Source organism: Bufo bufo, chromosome 8 (genome assembly GCF_905171765.1).
Source record: "Bufo bufo chromosome 8, aBufBuf1.1, whole genome shotgun sequence".
Lineage (NCBI taxonomy): Eukaryota > Metazoa > Chordata > Amphibia > Anura > Bufonidae > Bufo > Bufo bufo.
Window position 1 is genome coordinate 177,524,977 of NC_053396.1, and position 22,435 is coordinate 177,547,411.

Sequence of the window (22,435 nt, forward strand, 5' to 3'; positions counted from 1 at the left end):
GTGCTGCAATCCTGGCTGACCTCCGCAGATCGTCAGAGTGGGGCATGACAGTACCCCCCCTTCTACGGGTGACCTCCGGACACCCTGGACCAACCTTATCTGGATGGGACCTATGAAAGGCCCTCACCAGACGGCTGGCGTTGACATCTGACGCCGGAACCCACATCCTCTCCTCAGGACCGTATCCCCTCCAGTGAACCAGGTACTGGAGGGAACCCCGCAGAACTCTCGAGTCGAGAATCCTGGAGATCTCGAACTCCAAGTTTCCCTCGACTAGAACAGGAGGAGGAGGCAATGGCGATGGTACCACCGGTTTAACATATTTTTTTTAGTAAAGACTTGTGGAAGACATCGTGGATCCTCCAAGTCTGCGGCAGATCAAGTCGAAATGCCACAGGATTGATCACAGCAGAAATCTTATACGGACCAACAAATCTTGGACCCAGTTTCCAAGATGGCACTCTCAACTTGATATTCCTAGTGGACAACCACACCAAATCACCCACACACAGGTCCGGACCAGTCACACGTCTCCTGTCAGCCATTCGTTTATACCTCTCACCCATCCTCTCCAAATTCCCTTGAATCCCCCGCCAGATAGAGGATAAGGCCGAAGAGAATCTCTCCTCCTCTGGCATCCCGGAGGAACCAGACCCAGAAAAGGTACCAAACTGAGGATGGAAACCGTATGCGCCAAAAAATGGCGACTTACCCGTGGACTCCTGCCTACGGTTATTCAATGCAAATTCTGCTAAGGACAAGAATGAGGAGCAGTCCTCCTGATTCTCAGCCACAAAGCACCTCAAGTAGGTCTCCAGGTTTTGATTGGTACGCTCCGTCTGACCATTCGACTGTGGATGAAAAGCCGACGAGAAAGAAAGTTGAATGCCAAGTCGAGAGCAGAACGCCCTCCAAAACCTGGAAACAAACTGCGTGCCCCTATCAGAGACAATGTCCGAAGGAATACCGTGCAATTTAACAATATTATCCACAAAAATCTGCGCAAGAGTCTTAGCGTTAGGCAGACTTGTTAGTGGTAGAAAAGTGAGCCATTTTACTGAAACGATCGACTACCACCAAAATCACTGTTCTCCCGGAGGAACTCGGTAGGTCCGTAATAAAGTCCATGGACAAATGTGTCCAAGGACGAGATGGAATAGACAATGGAAGAAGTGAACCAGGCGGTCGAGTATGAGCAACCTTAGACCGAGCGCAGGTTTCACAAGCTGTCACGTAATTCTCAATACTCTTACGCAAACCTGGCCACCAGAACCTCCGGGACACCAGATCACAGGTGGACTTACCACCAGGATGTCCAGCGAAAACAGTATTGTGATGTTCCTTGAACACCTTGTATCGTAGGCCCTCAGGAACAAACAACCTCCCTGGGGGACACGAACCAGGAGCCCCCTCCTGAGCTCCCAACACCTCCATCTCCAATTCAGGGTACAGAGCGGAGACCACCACTCCATCCGCCAAAATCACCTCCCCCAGGGAAGCTGCGAGACAAGGCATCTGCCTTGACGTTCTTGACCCCTGGGCGAAAGGTAACCACGAAATTGAACCTGGTAAAAAACAATGACCATCTGGCCTGTCTAGGGTTCAGACGCTTGGCAGATTGCAGGTAAGCCAAATTCTTATGGTCTGCATACACAGTAACGGGGGGAGAAGCCCCCTCTAACCAGTGACGCCATTCTTCAAAGGCCAACTTGATCGCCAACAACTCCCTATCTCCAACATCATAATTCCTCTCGGCGACCGAGAGCTTCCTGGAGAAGAAGGCACACGGGACCCACTTGCCAGGAGAAGGACCCTGCGAAAGCACCGCCCCAACCCCCACCTCTGATGCATCAACCTCGACCACGAATGGCTGAGATACATCCGGCTGCACCAGAATGGGAGCAGACGCAAAACGCTCCTTTATAGCCGAAAAGGCCTGCAATGCCTCATCCGACCAGACAGAGACATCAGCGCCCTTCTTGGTCATATCAGTAAGAGGTCTGACTAGCGTGGAATAATTCAAAATAAATTTTCTATAATAATTCGTAAACCCCAAAAATCGCATCAAAGCTTTCTGATTCTCCGGTCGGTCCTACTCCAGAACCGCCCAGACCTTTTCGGGGTCCATACGAAAACCAGAATCAGAAAGCATGTATCCCAAAAATGGATCTCTTGCACCGCAAACAAACATTTCTCCAATTTGGCGTATAACTTATTCTCCCGAAGGATCGTCAAAACCTGTCTCACATGATCCTGATGGGTCTTCAGATCAGGAGAATAAATTAAAATGTCATCTAGGTAGACTACTACGAACCTCCCCACCAAATGATGAAAAATATCATTGACGAATCGCTGAAATACCGCTGGCGCATTAGTCAACCCAAAAGGCATTACCAGATTCTCAAAATGACCCTCGTGCGTATTGAAGGCCATTTTCCACTCATCCCCCTCCTTGATCCTGATCAGATTGTATGCTCCTCTCAAATCCAACTTGGAGAACACCTTGGCTCCAACAATCTGATCAAAAAGATCAGAGATCAAAGGCAGGGGATATGGATCCCGGAATGTAATACGATTCAGCTCCCGGAAATCCAAACACGGTCTCAGTGATCCATCTTTCTTCTTCACGAAGAACAAACCTACAGCCACTGGAGACTTAGATGGTCTAATATGACCCTTTGCCAAACTCTCGGCGACATACTTTCGCATGACCTCTCTCTCGGGTTGAGAGAGGTTGTAGAGCCGAAACTTAGGCAACTTAGCCCCCGGAATGAGATTCACAGGACAATCATAGTCACGGTGAGGGGGCAATTCCTTAACCCCACCCTCCGAAAACACGTCCGAAAAATCTGAGAGATACTGAGGCAAGGCCGTAACGGACACTTCAGAAATAGATGTGACAAGACAATTATCCAAACAAAACTTGCTCCAACCAATGATTTGTCTCGCCTGCCAGTCTATAATTGGGTTATGTTTAGACAACCATGGCAACCCCAAAACTATTGGAGCTGGCAAATCCTTCATGACGAAACAGGAAATAATCTCAGCATGTGAATCACCCACCCTTAAATGAATATCATGAACAACGTGAGTAAGGCTCCCTTTAGAAAAAGGGGAAGAATCAATGGCAAAAACACGAATCTCGTTCTCTAACGTGCAAATACTTAGTCCCAAACCCTCAAGAAACAGAAAGTCAATTAAATTTACCCCAGCACCACAATCAAGAAAAACATCAATAAACACATTTCTAGCCTCTACCGCCACCATAGCTGAAAGGAGAAAACGGGAACTGCAGGGAACTTGCATACCAGTCTTCTCTACCACACCATTCATACTACCAAGTGTGAGGGAGTTTTTTTTTTCTTTTTCTTTTTTCTTTATCACTTTCCCCTGTGGTTTAACATACGGACAAGAAAAAACAAAATGACCCCTCTTTCCACAATAGAAACATAAATTGTGCGCTTTACGAAAGTCTCTACTATCCGAATGGAAAGATATCTGACCTAACTGCATGGGTTCCTCCCCTACCCCAGAATACAAGCAATATCACCCTGGGCAGCTGGTGAAACAAAACCACACACGGGAGGAATCCCCTGCACAGAGGGACCCATACACCTCTCTCTGATACGTATATCCAAACGTATCGCCAAAGACATTGCGTTTTCCAAAGTTTGGGTATTTATGAAAAGCCAGAGCATCCTTCAACCTTTCAGATAACCCCTGACAAAACTGGCTACGTAACGCGGGGTTGTTCCACCCCGACTCAGTAGCTCACCTCCTAAACTCTGTGCAGTAAACCTCAGCAGTATGTTTACCCTGTAGTAATTTACGTAATTTTGACTCTGCCATCGAAACTCGATCTGGGTCATCGTAAATCAATCCCAGGGCTTTAAAAAATTCCTCCACCGACCGGAGAGCCAGAGAACCGGGCGGCAGGGAAAAAGCCCAGGATTGCGCGTCCCCTTTCAGCAAAGACATGATGATACCCACCCTCTGATCCTCATTACCTGATGAAAATGGGCACAATCGAAAGTACAACTTACATGATTCCTTGAAACTGAAAAAATCATCAGTACCCCCTGCAAATTTCTCCGGAAGAGCGACTTTAGGCTCCCCAACAATTTGATCTGTACCTGAAGCCAACACCCTCTGACACTGTGTGACTGTACTACGTAGATCCGCAACCTTCAGGAACAAACCCTGCATGCGGTCAACCAGTGCCTCAATTGACGCCATCACATAAACACTGAGAAATGGCGGTCACAGTATGGCGGATTATAATGTCACGGCAGACGTGCACAGTATAACAGATAACACACCAATCAGGCTCTGGACGAGAGACAGGGGAAGGGTCACCTCCTAGTTTATCCCTGATCTCTTTCCCTGCAATGCTCAGCCCACAGACAAACCTTGAAGGTAGATTTGCTGTGTCCTCCAGCCTATACTAACATAACCCTGAACTCCCTGAGATGGTGAAGTGGGGAGAAAGGAGCAGCCTGCTCGCACAGAACCTGGATGGGATAGATGACATAAACAACCAAACGAAAAGACACTTATCTGCTGAGAGCAGGAACAAACCGCCAAACTTCCCTCCAAACATCCCAGACTATAATGAACAGTATAATCCGCTCAGAGCACTTAGCTGGAGACCATTTAAACTAATTCTGAGTTGATTGACACATATCTCCCTAACAGGTGTTGGGACTTTAATCTTATATTATTTACAATTGGCCACTAGGACCATCAGTGTCCCTAGATTGACACGTGTTAATAATTAAAAATATAGCTTTTATTACTTGTCCTTAAAATAACTTTCTTAGAACTCTATATTAACCCTATAGTTGAAATTATCAGCATAGCCTGCCTGTTAGTAATTATCACAGTATTGTCTATGATTATCGAGTCCGTCCACTAGGTGGCTCTGTGCATCTGCAGTAGCTTATTTCATACGTCCTTTATTGTTCAGGCGTTTCTCTACTTGTATACTGCACGCTGTTCTTCCCACAGCGTGTAGGCTCCTGTGCCACCTTCCTGGACTAGGCTCTTATACTAGTATCTCTCTCAGACATAAATACAGGCCAGGCTACCGCTGGCTAAAACGCTAACTTCACTAACTGCCCCCCGACATGTTTCGCCAACCAGGAGTCTTCAGGGGTTTGGGCAGAGGACTGAGGGCGAAACATGTCGGGGGGCAGTTAGTAAAGTTAGCGGTTTAGCCAGCGGTAGCCTGGCCTGTATTTATGTCTGAGAGAGATACTAGTATAAAAGCCTAGTCCAGGAAGGTGGCACAGGAGCCCACACGCTGTGGGAAGAACAGCGTGCAGTATACAAGTAGAGAAACGCCTGAACAATAAAGGACGTATGAAATAAGCTACTGCAGATGCACAGAGCCACCTAGTGGACGGACTCGATAATCATAGACAATAGTGATATTTACTAACAGGCAGGCAGGCTATGCTGATAATTTTAACTATAGGGTTAATATAGAGTTCTAAGAAAGTTATTTTAAGGACAAGTAATAAAAGCTATTTTTTTAGAATTATTAACACGTGTCAATCTAGGGACACTGATGGTCCTAGTGGCCAATTGTTAATAATATAACATTTAAACTAATGACTCCACCCAGTGCACCTGATGCGAGGCGGATCCAGCACAGCATCAAAACAAATACTAGACTCGTGCTGCAATCCTGGCTGACCTCCGCACATCGTCAGAGTGGGGCATGACAGAAAGAGACAGTCAGGTGCAAGTCAGGGTATAAATTGCTAGAGGCAGTTGTGTTGAGATTGCTACTATAGACCTGTTATTTTGCTGTATTCACATTAAGGTTTAAAGTGTTGAGTCTGTCCATCACATGGTTGCCATGTGGAGTAACATTTAAGTCAGACTTGAGTTATTTTGTATTTCAGATCAGCTATGGTGCCACAGACCCTCTCCTAAGTAATAAATTGATGTTTCCATACTTCTACCGAACTGCTCCTAGCTCAGTCCACCTGCACAATGCCTTGAATTCAGTACTAAAGCATTTCAGTTGGACTTGGGTGGGAATAATTTATTCAGATGTTGAAAGCAATGAAAATGCAATCCAAAAATTAAAAGTTTCTATTACCAGAGGAGGGAGCTGTATTGAGTTCACAGAAAAGTTCAAGAGCTCCACCAACTACTGGTTCACTGAACACAAACGAGTGGCCAAAGTAATTTCTGACTCCTCAGCAAACATTATAGTGTTCTGGGCTGACCTGGAGTTTACATATAATTTATACTTATTACTACATGAATTAACAAGGACAAAAAAAGTCTGGATCTTCCTAACAGACATGGACCATCTTCTGATCCCAACCATAGACAACTTGGACCTCGACCCCTTCCATGGTAGCTTAGCAATCCAGATGAAAAAAATGGAAATTCCTGGACTTGCACCTTTCCTCTGGAACATAACACTGGATCAATATACCTTGTGCAATTTTATTTTCAACTATAAGGTTATCATATATGAATGCAAACTATTTGATGGCTATTTGCTCCCTCACACATGCAAACACAACAAGAAGAAGAAGGCAATGTTGTTGGGTTCAGAAGCCCTGGCGGACAGTTATCAAGTATATAATGCCATATATGCCTTGGCTCATGGCCTTCAGATGTTTATGGCATCTAAGTACTGGAAAGAATTGGACAGAGAAGAAGCGGCTGTATTTTACCAACTACCATGGAAGGTGACTTGAGTAACAAAATCTCTTTTTATATATCATAGCCAATAGCATTTATTGTATTTATTCTTAGGTTTTCTAGTACCTTGATATTGATAGCCTGTAGGTCATCAATATCAGATCTGTGGGGGTTCAACACCAGCCACCCCCACTTATAAGGTGTTTCAGACAGTCGCCAGTGCCGGAAACAATACAGCGGACAGAATCTAAAGCTCAAGGTTCTATCTACTGTGTAGTGGCCATGCCGAGAATGTAGAGATCCTGAGAATCCCATTTGGAGGGATCTGCATGGGATTATGATTATCCCATAGGTTGCTTAGGCAGGAGTTTTCCCGCCAAAATTAGGTTAGAGAAGACAAATTTTAGAATGGTTGCTAACTTGGGGGGCAGATTACAGGGATTGGCTAGTTGGGTTGTCCTATAGTGGGATTGTTGCTGAGGCTGGGAAGTTTAGGGTGCCCAAAAACAGTTAGGGCATTGGTGGATGGGTTTGGGGTGGTGTGGAAAAAGGTGTATATAACGCGGTGGACGCCAGCATTAGGCTGTCTGCCAAGCCACATCTTTGTTCAGCTGCCCCTCCCACCCTCCCCATTATTTTGTCCTCTCACTGCCACTTTATTAGAAGGAGGGGTAAAGTCGCTCGTCAATAGGTGGCGAGCGGACGAGTTGATTCAGGTATTTAGGCCGAGCTTATGGCTGGTCTAATTCAGTGGCTGTTATTAATCTTAAATTTATATAGTTATTTATTGTTTGAGCTGTTCTTTAATAAAGTTGTCCGTGGCCTAATTTGATCCATTTATAATTATTGTCCATGTGTCTTATTTGTAGCATTATTGGTTTAATTTAAGAATGAGTTTAATTTAATCTATAATCCCATGATAGTTTTACAATCTGCAGTCTTTTCTGCTCCTTGAAGGTGGGAAAAAACAAGGGGACACACTCAGAGTTGGCTGTCCCTTCAAATGTGAACTAACTTGTCAGGTTTCAGAACTGTTCATCAGCATATTAGGCAGATTCCTTATTTTTGACTGGACAATGTCTTGTCAGATCTCTTCTCCTAGAGATAAACCCCCTGTGCTCTGGTTCCTTCACCCCCTATAAGGAATCCTAATGCTGTTTGCTGCTGCCAGTGATTGGCTGCAGCAGACATATGTTGATGTCAGATTGCTATCACTGAGACCAAGATACAGAGACCCATGGTGCCTCAGGAAACAGTGGCATGGGAGCAGCGTGGGATTGGTGATTTATACTGAATTTATTTTTACAACATTCTAAGATAATGGCAAAGAAAAATCATTAAATTCATTGTACAGTGATCCCTCAAGATACAATGGCCTCAGGATACAATATTTTCAACAGACAATGGTCTTTTCTGACCCATCGTAAGTTGAAACTAGACTCCACATACAATGTCTCAGACTCAGATCCAACCAATCAAGGCCACTTCTCTGGTAAAATAGCTGTATTAATTGCTAGTTAGCAGCTATTCCTGATGGTTATATGTAATGACTTGTTATTTTTTTCTTAGTTATCTGCTTATTTTTCTTAAATCTTCATTTTCTCTTATCTTGGATGACATTTTGGGGCTTTGGAACCGATTACTCAAGTTACAAGGGTTTCAACATACAATGGTCGTCCTGGTCCTGGAACCAGCTAATACTGTAACCTGAGGAATCACTGTATAACCAATGTCCTTCTAGTGTTAGTTGCAAAAAAGCAGGGTTTTATCATTTGACTGTTTGCAGGAGACTCTGGTGCTAGGACCAAGCACTGGGATTACATAGCTCCATCCACTTTCAAGTGAATTGGAGCAGCGCTGCAGTAACTGGGCATGGGCACTACACAGTGGGTGGAGTTGTGTAGTTCCAGTACCTGGTTCTTTTATTATTTTCTTTTAACATTTGAAATGTGTTGTAAAATGTAAAAAAAAATAAAGAGACGTGATCATTTAATAGTATTAGTTATGAAGGGGACAAGGAAATAGTAATGTATGCCATACATACACTCATTGACAAATATGCTCCCAGATAGATATGTCGGGTTTCTGCAAAACTCGGCACGCAGGTATGTCTCAGGCGGATATGTGAATTATTACAGGTGTGGTCTGATTAGATCTTGGGTCTTGCCACAAGAGGGCATAAAAATGCATCCTCTGCTGCCCTATAAAAAGGCTCTCAGTGGCTACTTTTGGGTAGTATAACCCTTGATGAGAGATTGTTGGGGAGAGGGCAGATCACTGGACTGAGAGAAGCGGGATGGTCATTCTGACCTAGCTGTTAGAAGGTGTTGGGAGCCGAGGTTACATGAGAACACACACATGGCCAACAGGCCTCTGAAATGCCCAGACAGACCACCAGTAGAAAGGATCATTTGGTCCGCTGGCATGCTCAAACACACAATCCACCATCCAGACACAGGTGGCATCTTCATTTCAGACCTGTCTCTGCCAAGACTATATCCAGGTGCTGTCACCTTCGTTTGCAGAGGTGTCATGAACAAGAAACATTAAATCTGTATAGTCTTTAACAATGAATCCAGGTTATGTTTGGGATCCCACAATGGTTGGGTTCGAGTATGGAGGCTTTATGGTGAGCGCTTCCATTCTGCCCTTGCTGTGGATCAACACACTGACCCAACTGCAGGTGTGATGATCTGGGGAGCCATCGTATACAACAGTCGGTCACCCCTAGAAATGATACGAGGGACACTAACAGCTCAGCGATATATGCAGGACATCCTGCCGTCACATGTGTTCCTCTCATGGCAGGGCTTCCAACCTGAACTTTTCAGCAGGATAATGCTCGTCCACACACAGCAAGGGTTTTCCAGAAATGTCTCCGCCAGATTAAAACACTTCCTTGGCTGCTTGGTCACCAGATTGAAATCCAACCAAGCATTTATGGGACCAACTGGGACTCCAGCGTCAGCAACCTACGAATGTGTAGGATCTACTGGCACAGCTGCAACATCTGTGGACAAATGTACCACAGGATACTATACAAAACCTGTATGCCTCCATGCCGAATCGCATCACATCTTGTATCCAAGCTAGATATGGGCCAACAGGGTAATAGAGCCTCCTTTCTATTGTAGTTTTCCCTAATATACTTATCTTTTTACTCTAATATTGTAATCACATATATCACCGTTACATTCACACATAGAAAGTTATAGACAACTACGAGGAAGAATGGCTCCTGTTCTAGCAGACCCACGGGGTCCATCTATTACATGGCTAATTTGGCTAGAGGTGTCTGAAGACAGACCTATAGTGGTGACTCCTTTCTAAAACGGTTTTCTGAGGAGACAATGCCTTAGTTAACTATTTTTCATTGTTGGCACCAGGGAGGGAGAAGAGCAGGGTGAGGGTAGCGGGACAGAATTTTTTTTCTGGTAGTGACAAGCCCCTTTTTCAAGACCACATAACCAACCATGCCCTTTCACGTGACGCATTCCACCTTCTAAATGAACGTTTGGCCACAAGGGTAGAGTCTGTCCCGGTGCCACATAAAATTACAGTTCATGGAAGTCTGTTTTTCTCACAATCATTCCTGAGGTGCCTGGTAAATTTGTCTGGGAGGTCTACCTGTCACGGTCCCTCCTGTGAGAGAGGTGAGAAGATCGGATAGACTTGCTGCACGTGAGGCTATCTGACAGGTCTCTCTGTTTTCCTCTATGTATGTTGTTGTTTAGCAGGATCTCACCTCTCCTCAGGTGCCGCTCGTTATCAGTGATGAGGCTCTATTTAGATCCGCCTCACCCTGCTGACCATGCGGTTGATAGTTTCTGCTTGGAGTTGCTAGTGCTGGTTTGTCTTGGATCTCCTGCTTCTCCATACATCTCTAAGCTAAGTACTTGTTGCCTTCGCTGTTTCTTATTATCTGGAGTGTGTTGTTTCTAGGCCTCAGGGAGACGCAGGTTCCTTCATTCTGGAAGGAACTAGCTGTCTCATCCCCTGCTACCTATCCTAGGGCTCGTCAGTTTTAGCAGGGCTTTAGGTATCCGGTGTATGAGTATTTCCACCATCAGGATCTGCTCATACTGGCAGGAGTTAGGGAAAGGCCTAGGGATTACTAGGAGGTCACCATCCCTCTTCCTTAGCTTTTGAGGCCTAGATTGTTGTCTATTCGTTGTGGTGTGTATTTGGTGTTTTCCCTTCCCCTTAACCTGTGACACTACTCTTCACCCAGGAGTGTCGCGGATATTCTGTGATAGTTGGCAAGTATGAACAATGCCTTTTATATCTATATTTCATTTGCACGACCTGGACCACCCATGTTTCAAATGAACTGAACTCATATCACCATAGAGCCCTAGGAACGATTACTGCTATTACTAACATTAATGGCAATTGTGACTGTATTTCCTCTTCTCCTGTAGCTTCATCAGTTTCTAAAGAGAGTGCACTTTACAAACACCGCTGGAGATGATGTACACTTTGATGAACATGGAGATGCAGCTCCTAAGTATGATCTGATTAATTGGGTAACTAACTGGAAGAAGAAACTTATCAGTGTCAAGGTTGGAAACATTACATCTAGTAGTGGAGATCTGTCCATTAATGCATCTCCTATTGTATGGGCTGTTCATGTCAGTCAGGTACACAAAGATCTTGTGTATTAGTTCTCCATGGCAGTAGAAACTGTATAGTGCAGAAACAGTTTTTATAATATAACAACTGAATTTATGAAAACAGAGACACTTGCGCTGCCGTCAGGTATATCTCTGAGGCTGATGTATTCACCTCGTTTGCCGCGGCCTGGTATTAGGGGTGAGTGTCCAACCTACTCTCACCGATAATAAATGGCTGATAGCTATAGATATGTATGGAATACCGGCGCTGGCACAGAGAGGGTAGGGGAGGGTGAAAATTAATACATATATATACACAGGACACTGATTATAAAGTCTCTACCTGTATCTGATAGATGATCGTTCCGTGATGTGGTGTGATCCCGTTGTTCCAGGAAGCGCTGTATAGATCTAATGGGACGCTTCTTGCTCTAACTTACACCTTGCGCGCTGCCCCGGTCGGTAGCTAGCGCACGCGCGGAGGAGCCTGCAGGAATGAGTTCAGGAGCGTCTTCGTGTGACGTCACAACTTCGCTCTGGGTGCCTCCAGGGGACAAATTTCCATCCGACGCGTTTCTGAACCTACGGGTTCCTTCGTCAGGGATAATTCATGGTACAATTCCTGGGGATTAAATAGGTTTTCCATTCCCATAATCATTCCTGCAGTGTCTGCTCAGAAACCTAGGGGCACACCACTATTTACTATACGTCATCCCAGCCTGTTATTTCGTAGGGTCTATGTCTCTATTTGAAGGCAAATAGTTCGATCTCCTGATTCAGGCCCTTTGGTGCCAGACTATTTAATCTAAAGATCCACTTACTTTCACAGCATGACATTTGCTGAATATAATTCCCACCCCTCATATCTGTTTTAACCCTTTCAATGCCGCCAAAAATTGAACCTGTAAATGAACTGCCATGATATTCTATGTAATGTTTGGATAATGGATGTCCATCAAATTTTTTATTTATGTTCCTAGTATGCTCCTTTATTCTAATCTTCATTTGGCGTTTAGTCCTGCCGACAGATTTTCTGACAGGGGCATTTGATGAAGTATATTACCCCCTTGGTGTCACAGGTAATATGATTTTTTATTTTATAAGTAGTTGGATCATCTCCTATTTCCAGAATGGGGTTATATTGTCTAGTCACCCTACAGTTTTTGCACATTTTGCAAGGGAAGAAACCTATTTTTCTTTCCATTTTGTGTATTATTTTTCTTTAGAACGGTTTTAACGGATGGAGCTGTTAGATATGCAAGATTTTGCACTTTTCTAAAGATGAAGGTAGGTGCTTTTGGGATTCTTTCACCTATCAATTTGTCCTGTTTTAGGATATCCCAATGTCTCCTAACGATCCGTTTGAGGACCCTATCTCCTTCACTATACTTGGTTATAATTGGGATTTTGAGTAAAGTGTCTCCATTTTCATTTGTATTTTTAGTTATGTTTATATTTATATCCTTTACGTTCCCGCCTATTGGTACTGGGGATTCTTGTTCTTTGTTAATTGGTTTATTTTTTATTAGTTCATTACGGTCTAACTTTTTCACTTCCTCCACTATTGGTTCTAGATCAGTTAATCTGTAGCCTTTTTCAATGAATTTTCTATTGAGCTCTGCTGTTTCCTCCTCAAAGTGTGCTATACTGCTACAGTTTCTACGGGTCCTGATAAATTGACTCCTGGGAAGATTGGTCAACCAGGTTGACAGGTGGCAGCTTTCCAAAGGTATAAAGCTATTACAATGGTTTGTGGAATGTTCTTGTTTGTATTTTGCCCTTCTCTATAAAAATTGTTAGATCCAGAAAATTGATCTTTTGTCGGCTCCAAGTTGATGTAAAATGCAAATAAAATTATTTTTTATTTAAGTTATCTAAAAATTGGTTCAGACGAGATTCCCCTCCCTCCCATCAGATACAGGTAGAGACTTTATAATCAGTGTCCTGTGTATATATATATGTATTAATTTTCACCCTCCCCTACCCTTTCTGTGCCAGCGCCGGTATTCCATACATATCTATAGCTATCTGTTTTTATAATATAAAAATATTTTATAATAGGGTTCAGTGTAAGCAGTACATTCCCCAGCTCCCCCTAGTGGTAGCTTCAGGCAGACAGAATATCATTTTACTCTTGGAAAATATCAGCAAAATCTGCACTGAATGTTGGCCCTTAAAACAGCATGGTGAGCTCTGTGGTCATAATTGTGGTCACAAATCGCTTACCCCCAATTGTATCTAGTCATCACTGATGGGACCTAAGGGGCTGTTCACATGGAGGTCTTTGACAGCTGTATGGAGGCTATGCCAAAAACCACCAGGCTGCTATGTGAACCCGGCCTCTAATTGTTTTCAGTTGCTGCTGTGGTTTATTGCGGTCACTGCACCAAGAAAGAAAATGTCCTTTTTTGGCGTGGTCATAAAACGTGGCCTACCATTGGGGTGGTGTCCATATGGCTGCCCATTGTTTTTTTGGCATGACAGCTGTGTAAAATTAAGCTGTCAAACATCTCTTTGTGAACCTTCCCTAGATCTTTTCTACTTTAGGATCTACATTATACACTCACTAACAAAATAAACTAACCTAGTAAACTGGAGTTGTTGGAATCCTATGAAACTTCTAGATGTGAATGTAATGCTGATATATACAAGTGATAGAAATATCAGAGTGAAAGGAGACGTTTAATGGGGAAAACTGTACAATTGAAGGAGGCCAAGACCCTGTTGGGCTCTTCTAGTCTGGATACAAGGTGAGATACGGTTGGGCATGGAAGCATACTGGTTCCCTATTGTATCCTGCGCAACATTTGCCCACAGATGTTAGATCCTGCACACTTGTAGGTTGTTGAAGCTGACATTGCAGTTAGTCTCATAAATGCTTGATTGGCAATAAATCTGGCCACTGGTCATGCCAATAAGTGTTGTAATCTGGTGGAGACATTCCTGGTGAAGCATCATCCTGTTAAAAAATGCCAGTTTAAAACCCTGCCGCAAGAGGCGACGCGTGACCGCAGGATGTCCTGCACATATCACTGAGCCGTTACTGTCCCTCATATCACTTCTAGGGGTGGATGACTGTCATAGGAGATGGCTCGGATTAGGGATGAGCGAATCGACTTCGGATGAAACATCCAAAGTCGATTCGCATAAAACTTTGTTTGAATACTGTATGGAGCGAGCGCTCCGTACAGTATTAGAATGTATTGGCTCAGATGAGCCGAAGTTATTGCTTTGCGAAGTCTGGGTAATAACTTCAAAAAGTTAATTTCTACTGTTAAAAATGAGTAACAATAGAAATTAACTTTTGAAGTTATTACCCAAAGTTTCGCAAGACTTCGCAAAGTAATAACTTCGGCTCATCTGAGCCGATACATTATAAGCGAGTGCTCCGTACAGTATTCAAATGAAGTTTTATGCGAATTGACTTTGGATGTTTCATCCGAAGTCGATTCGCTCATCCCTAATCCGAGCCATCTCCTATGACAGTCGGCCACCCCTAGAAGTGATATGAGGGACGCTAACGGCTCGACACTAACGAGTCGATTCGCTCATCCGTAGCTCGGATCATCACTCCAGCAGTTGAGGCTGTGTGTCGCTCCACAGCAAATGCCAGATTGAAGCTCTCCCCACCAGCCTTCAATACTATAATCTGACTGTCGATGGATCCCAAACAGAACCCGTATTTGTTACTAAAGACGATACGGTTCCAGTCTGTAGCAGTCCAGGTTTCTCATTCCTGACACCACTGTAAACGAAGGTGAAGGTGGCTGGCTGTCAATGGTAGAACATGTAATGGGCGCTGTCACTTGCTGTGGATCAACACACTGACCCAACTGCAGGTGTGAGGATCTGGGGAGCCATGGCATACAACAGTCATTTACATATCTGCATGAGATATAACTGCCTGTTGAGTTTTGCAGCAATCCAGCATTTCTATCTGGATGCGTCATTTTTTATTTTATTTTTGTTAGTGAGTGTAATGAAAGTGCTTATTGGCGGCTTACGTGATATGTAAAACAAAGCCAGTTTTTCTTTTAGGCCATCTAAGAAAAATTTGCAATAAAGCAATTATTTTTAAGGCTACTTTCACACTAGCGTTTTGGGCGGATCCGTCATGGATCTGCAAAAACGGATCCGTTACAATATTACAACCGCTTGCATCAGTCATGAACGGATCCGTTTGTATGATCTGTAACATAGCCAAGACGGATCATGAACTCCACTGTCAATGGGAGACGGATCCGTTTTCTATTGTGCCAGATTGTGTCAGAGAAAACTGATCCGTCCCCATTGACTTATATTGTGTGCCAGGACACAATAGGATCAGTTTGGCTCAGTTTCGTCAAGCGGACAGCAGAGCGCTGCAGGCAGCGTTTTGGTGTCTGCCTCCAGAGCGGAATGGTGACTGATCGGAGGCAAACTGATGCATTCTGAGCGGATCCTTTTCCATTCAGAATGCATTAGGGCAAAACTGATCCGTTTTGGACCGCTTGTGAGAGCCCTGAAACGGATCTCACAAACGGAAAGCCAAAACGCCAGTGTGAAAGTAGCCTAACTTGACTTTTGTGCAAAAGGTTATACAGGGAGTGCAGAATTATTAGGCAAGTTGTATTTTTGAGGATTAATTTTATTATTGAACAACAACCATGTTCTCAATGAACCCAAAAAACTCATTAATATCAAAGCTGAATATTTTTGGAAGTAGTTTTTAGTTTGTTTTTAGTTTTAGCTATTTTAGGGGGATATCTGTGTGTGCAGGTGACTATTACTGTGCATAATTATTAGGCAACTTAACAAAAAACAAATATATACCCATTTCAATTATTTATTTTTACCAGTGAAACCAATATAACATCTCAACATTCACAAATATACATTTCTGACATTTAAAAACAAAACAAAAACAAATCAGTGACCAATATAGCCACCTTTCTTTGCAAGGACACTCAAAAGCCTGCCATCCATGGATTCTGTCAGTGTTTTGATCTGTTCACCATCAACATTGCGTGCAGCAGCAACCACAGCCTCCCAGACACTGTTCAGAGAGGTGTACTGATTTCCCTCCTTGTAAATCTCACATTTGATGATGGACCACAGGTTCTCAATGGGGTTCAGTTCAGGTGAACAAGGAGGCCATGTCATTAGATTTTCTTCTTTTATACCCTTTTTTGCCAGCCACGCTGTGGAGTACTTGGACGCGTGTGATGGAGCATTGTCCTGCATGAAAATCATGTTTTTCTTGAAGGATGCAGACTTCTTCCTGTACCACTGCTTGAAGAAGGTGTCTTCCAGAAACTGGCAGTAGGACTGGGAGTTGAGCTTGACTCCATCCTCAACCCGAAAAGGCCCCACAAGCTCATCTTTGATGATACCAGCCCAAACCAGTACTCCACCTCCACCTTGCTGGCGTCTGAGTCGGACTGGAGCTCTCTGCCCTTTACCAATCCAGCCACGGGCCCATCCATCTGGCCCATCAAGACTCACTCTCATTTCATCAGTCCATAAAACCTTAGAAAAATCAGTCTTGAGATATTTCTTGGCCCAGTCTTGACGTTTCAGCTTGTGTGTCTTGTTCAGTGGTGGTCGTCTTTCAGCCTTTCTTACCTTGGCCATGTCTCTGAGTATTGCACACCTTGTGCTTTTGGGCACTCCAGTGATGTTGCAGCTCTGAAATATGGCCAAACTGGTGGCAAGTGGCATCTTGGCAGCTGCACGCTTGACTTTTCTCAGTTCATGGGCAGTTATTTTGCGCCTTGGTTTTTCCACACGCTTCTTGAGACCCTGTTGACTATTTTGAATGAAACGCTTGATTGTTCGATGATCACGCTTCAGAAGCTTTGCAATTTTAAGAGTGCTGCATCCCTCTGCAAGATATCTCACTATTTTTGACTTTTCTGAGCCTGTCAAGTCCTTCTTTTGACCCATTTTGCCAAAGGAAAGGAAGTTGCCTAATAATTATGCACACCTGATATAGGGTGTTGATGTCATTAGACGACACCACTTCTCATTACAGAGATGCACATCACCTAAAATGCTTAATTGGTAGTAGGCTTTCGAGCCTATACAGCTTGGAGTAAGACAACATGCATAAAGAGGATGATGTGGTCAAAATACTCATTTGCCTAATAATTCTGCACGCAGTGTACAGTTGCAGCCACGGTGACCATAGCAGCAAAGTGCTATGTAAAACTATGTAAAGAACAAAGTATTTCAGAAGAATATTTAATTAACTCAGATCTAGCATGTGTTATTTATGTGTTCCCTTTATTTTTTTGAGCAGTGTATTTATTAATGACATTATCAACTTCTCTTCTAGAAGCCACCACGTTCAGTCTGCAGTGAGAGCTGTCCACCAGGGTCCAGGAAAATTATGCTGCAAGAAAAGCCAGTCTGCTGCTATGACTGTGTCCCTTGTCCAAGAGGAGAAGTTACCAATCAAGCTGGTAAGTGCTGGCACTACCATACTTTTCAGTATACGCCACATGCACTTTTAAGTAAATACCTTACAGTGTGCTTGATTCTCTCCTGTAGACATGATCAGCTGTTGGAAATGTCCATATGACCAATGGCCAAATACGAAGAACAATAAATGCACTGAAAAACAAATGGCCTATCTGTCCTACAAAGAACTGTTGGGTATGACCCTTGCTTGCAGTGCTGTTCTGCTTTCTCTAGTTTCTCTGGTAACCCTTGCTGTCTTCACCTATTATCAGAACTCTTCGGTCATCAAGGCCACCAACAAAAACCTAAGTTTGCTTCTTCTATTGTCTCTCACCTTTACATTTTGCAGCTGTCTGGTCTTCATTGGATATCCAAGAAACATAACTTGTTTACTACGTCAAACAATTTTTGGAATGTCTTTTACAGTCTCTGTGTCCTCCTTGTTGGCAAAAACTATACTTGTGATTGTGGCTTTTCGGGCAACCAAACCGGGAAGCCGGCTGAGAAGATTCATGGGGCAGAAGCTTCCATGTTCCATTGTTGGTTTGTGCTCCTCTCTTCAGGCTGTTATCTGTGCCTTGTGGTTGGGAACATGTCCTCCTACCCCATTTTTTGATCTCAACTCTCAGCCAGGTCAGATAGTGATTGTATGTGAAGAACACCTTGGATTCTATGTCATGCTGGCCTACATTGGTTGTCTTGCGTTGGGATGTTCTGTCATAGCTTTTCCGGCTAGAAAGCTACCTGACAGATACAATGAAGCAAAATTCATTACATTCAGCATGTTAGTCTTCTTTAGTGCCTGGATTACCTTCATACCAGCGTACCTGAGCACCAAAGGGAAGTACACAGTAGCTGTAGAAGTTTTTGCCATTCTGGTATCTGCAGCTGGAGTTTTGTTCTGTATTTTCTTTCCCAAATGTTACATACTCTTTTGTACACCAGAGAAGACAAAGATGGCAGCAATAAAATGTCACAGGCTATCAACACAGTGCTCTATAAAAAGGTTAGTTTAGCCGTGTCTAAAAAGAGCAAAACCTGTTTTAGAGTGGTTTCATGGAGAATTTTTTTGAAAAATAGCAGAATAGTTTTCGATACAGAGCACAAATATAAGGCAAAGAGTTTAGCTCAACTGCAGTGGTGTTATTTCAAAAAAACAAAAACCTTTTGTGTGAAACCATCCTTAGACCTTTTGCATATGACTGTGTCTGTATTTCGGTCCTCAGACGATGGATCCACAAAATATGGATACCTTTCCAGGGCATTCTGCATTTTTTTTACTCCCATCAATATAAAGGACCATTCGGGGAGAAGCTGCAACGGCGGTGTGGGGAGCCAGGTAAGTATATTCATTGTGTGGGACCCGGGCGTATGGGGGGCATTTAATAACTCTTGGATATCCCCTTTAAGTATGGACGGCACAGCAGTCAAAGTAATTGTGGTGTGCCAGCGGCTGCGGCAGCGATCTAACATCCAGATAAATAAAATAAGAAATTCCACTCCCAGGGATGTAAAACAAAGGTAGTGTGACACTACTTCCGATTTACAGCCCTGGGAGTGTCGTGGAAATTATATATATCTATATTAGCAAAGAAAAGGGGGTTAGTCAGCACCTCCCAATGCGCAGGTGCACACTGCCATGGCAAAAACCTAGAGAAAAAAAGACAATGCAGCAGCACCCTGCAAATCAGATAAAGTACAACAATGCCATGGTCACAAAAAATATTATAGTGCTAATGCTACGCTTATTTATACAGTGAGATGCTTGGCAAATGTATTTTGTACAAAACCATCTGAACCCGTCTGCCGTACGTCAAGGCGATCTCTGTAAGACGGGTCCAAACACTAAATACTACCTGATATGTACCATAATGTCCGCCATAAAGTTCAGGAAGTATTGGATCCACATGCATGCTGGGTCCACTCTGTCTTTTACCATTTTTGGTGCCATAATCGCCTCCATTATAAGGGATGCAGGCACCAACATGCATGCCGAGCCCACTCTATACCTTTCCTTGTGCCAGACAGCTTCCAATGAATGTAGTGAGAGCAGGCTACAGCTTGATACTGAAACTAATTAAAATCAGCCTATGGGGCAGACAGGCTAATCAGGAGTGCACGACTCGCTGGAGTGCCACATCTCCAGCATTGTAAATTTGCAAAGAAAAGGGGGTTAGTCAGCTCCTCCCAATATACACATACATACACTGCGTGCAGAATTATTAGGCAAATGAGTATTTTGACCACATCATCCTCTTTATGCATGTTGTCTTACTCCAAGCTGTATAGGCTCGAAAGCCTACTACCAATTAAGCATATTAGGTGATGTGCATCTCTGTAATGAGAAGGGGTGTGGTCTAATGACATCAACACCCTATATTAGGTGTGCATAATTATTAGGCAACTTCCTTTCCTTTGGCAAAATGGGTCAAAAGAAGGACTTGACAGGCTCAGAAAAGTCAAAAATAGTGAGATATCTTGCAGAGGGATGCAGCACTCTTAAAATTGCAAAGCTTCTGAAGCGTGATCATCGAACAATCAAGCGTTTCATTCAAAATAGTCAACAGGGTCTCAAGAAGCGTGTGGAAAAACCAAGGCACAAAATAACTGCCCATGAACTGAGAAAAGTCAAGCGTGCAGCTGCCAAGATGCCACTTGCCACCAGTTTGGCCATATTTCAGAGCTGCAACATCACTGGAGTGCCCAAAAGCACAAGGTGTGCAATACTCAGAGACATGGCCAAGGTAAGAAAGGCTGAAAGACGACCACCACTGAACAAGACACACAAGGTGAAACGTCAAGACTGGGCCAAGAAATATCTCAAGACTGATTTTTCTAAGGTTTTATGGACTGATGAAATGAGAGTGAGTCTTGGCTGGCCAGATGGATGGGCCCGTGGCTGGATTGGTAAAGGGCAGAGAGCTCCAGTCCGACTCAGACGCCAGCAAGGTGGAGGTGGAGTACTGGTTTGAGCTGGTATCATCAAAGATGAGCTTGTGGGGCCTTTTCGGGTTGAGGATGGAGTCAAGCTCAACTTCCAGTCCTACTGCCAGTTTCTGGAAGACACCTTCTTCAAGCAGTGGTACAGGAAGAAGTCTACATCCTTCAAGAAAAACATGATTTTCATGCAGGACAATGCTCCATCACACGCGTCCAAGTACTCCACAGCGTGGCTGGCAAAAAAGGGTATAAAATAAGAAAATCTAATGACATGGCCTCCTTGATCACCTGATCTGAACCCCATTGAGAACCTGTGGTCCATCATCAAATGTGAGATTTACAAGGAGGGAAAACAGTACACCTCTCTGAACAGTGTCTGGGAGGCTGTGGTTGCTGCTGCACGCAATGTTGATGGTGAACAGATCAAAACACTGACAGAATCCATGGATGGCAGGCTTTTGAGTGTCCTTGCAAAGAAAGGTGGCTATATTGGTTTTTGTTTTGTTTTTGAATGTCAGAAATGTATATTTGTGAATGTTGAGATGTTATATTGGTTTCACTGGTAAAAATAAATAATTGAAATGGGTATATATTTGTTTTTTGTTAAGTTGCCTAATAATTATGCACAGTAATAGTCACCTGCACACACAGATATCCGCCTAAAATAGCTAAAACTAAAAACTACTTCCAAAAATATTCAGCTTTGATATTAATGAGTTTTTTGGGTTCATTGAGAACATGGTTGTTGTTCAATAATAAAATTAATCCTCAAAAATACAACTTGCCTAATAATTCTGCACTCCCTGTACACAGCAAAACACTACATACATACAGTCGTGGCCAAAAGTTTTGAGAATGACACAAATATTAGTTTTCACAAAGTTTGCTGCTAAACTGCTTTTAGATCTTTGTTTCAGTTGTTTCTGTGATGTAGTGAAATATAATTACACGCACTTCATACGTTTCAAAGGCTTTTATTGACAATTACATGACATTTATGCAAAGAGTCAGTATTTGCAGTGTTGGCCCTTCTTTTTCAGGACCTCTGCAATTTGACTGGGCATGCTCTCAATCAACTTCTGGGCCAATTCCTGACTGATAGCAACCCATTCTTTCATAATCACTTTTTGGAGTTTGTCAGAATGAGTGGGTTTTGTTTGTCCACCCGCCTCTTGAGGATTGACCACAAGTTCTCAATGGGATTAAGATCTGGGGAGTTTCCAGGCCATGGACCCAAAATGTCAATGTGAATGTGATTGACAGATCAATATAAAGTTGTTTTTACATGGTTTACAATGCGGACAGGGGGTACTCTTATATCATTGGAATACACTTTAATAGATCTATGACTGCATAGGAATAACTAAATATGTTTATAGGGCCTGTCAGTGTCCCTTTAAGCAGCAACTTTTCCAATTTCCAATATTTATGTAATTCTCAAAACTTTTGGCCACGACTGTACATACATACACAAACTCACAAAAAGTTAGGGATATTTGACTTTCGGGTGAAATTTACGGAACACTACAAAGATATCATGAAAGTAGGCAATTCAGTAGAAACATACAATGGTAATTTCCTCATCTCAAGCAATTTATTGAAACAAAAGCCAACAGTGGTTGGGTATACCCCCACAAAAAATGGTAATGTCTCAAAAACTTGTCATGTGGCCTTGAGCATCAATTACAGCATGTCTCATGCTGTTCACAAGTCGACTTATTGTCTGCTGAGGCATGGCATCCTACTCTTCTTGAAGGGCGGCCCCCAGGTCGTTG

At 43.3% G+C, this 22,435-nt stretch overlaps 1 protein-coding gene across 1 annotated transcript; it reads left to right on the forward strand.

Moving 5' to 3' along the window:
- The first annotated feature begins 6,317 nt into the window (after positions 1 to 6,317).
- On the forward strand, positions 6,318 to 18,736 carry LOC120978118 (vomeronasal type-2 receptor 26-like). The gene is made up of 4 exons (XM_040406346.1): positions 6,318 to 6,713; positions 11,088 to 11,306; positions 17,596 to 17,722; positions 17,811 to 18,736. Exons 1-4 carry the CDS (start codon positions 6,318 to 6,320, stop codon positions 18,734 to 18,736), a joined length of 1,668 nt encoding a protein of 555 aa, XP_040262280.1.
- Positions 18,737 to 22,435: the final 3,699 nt, after the last annotated feature.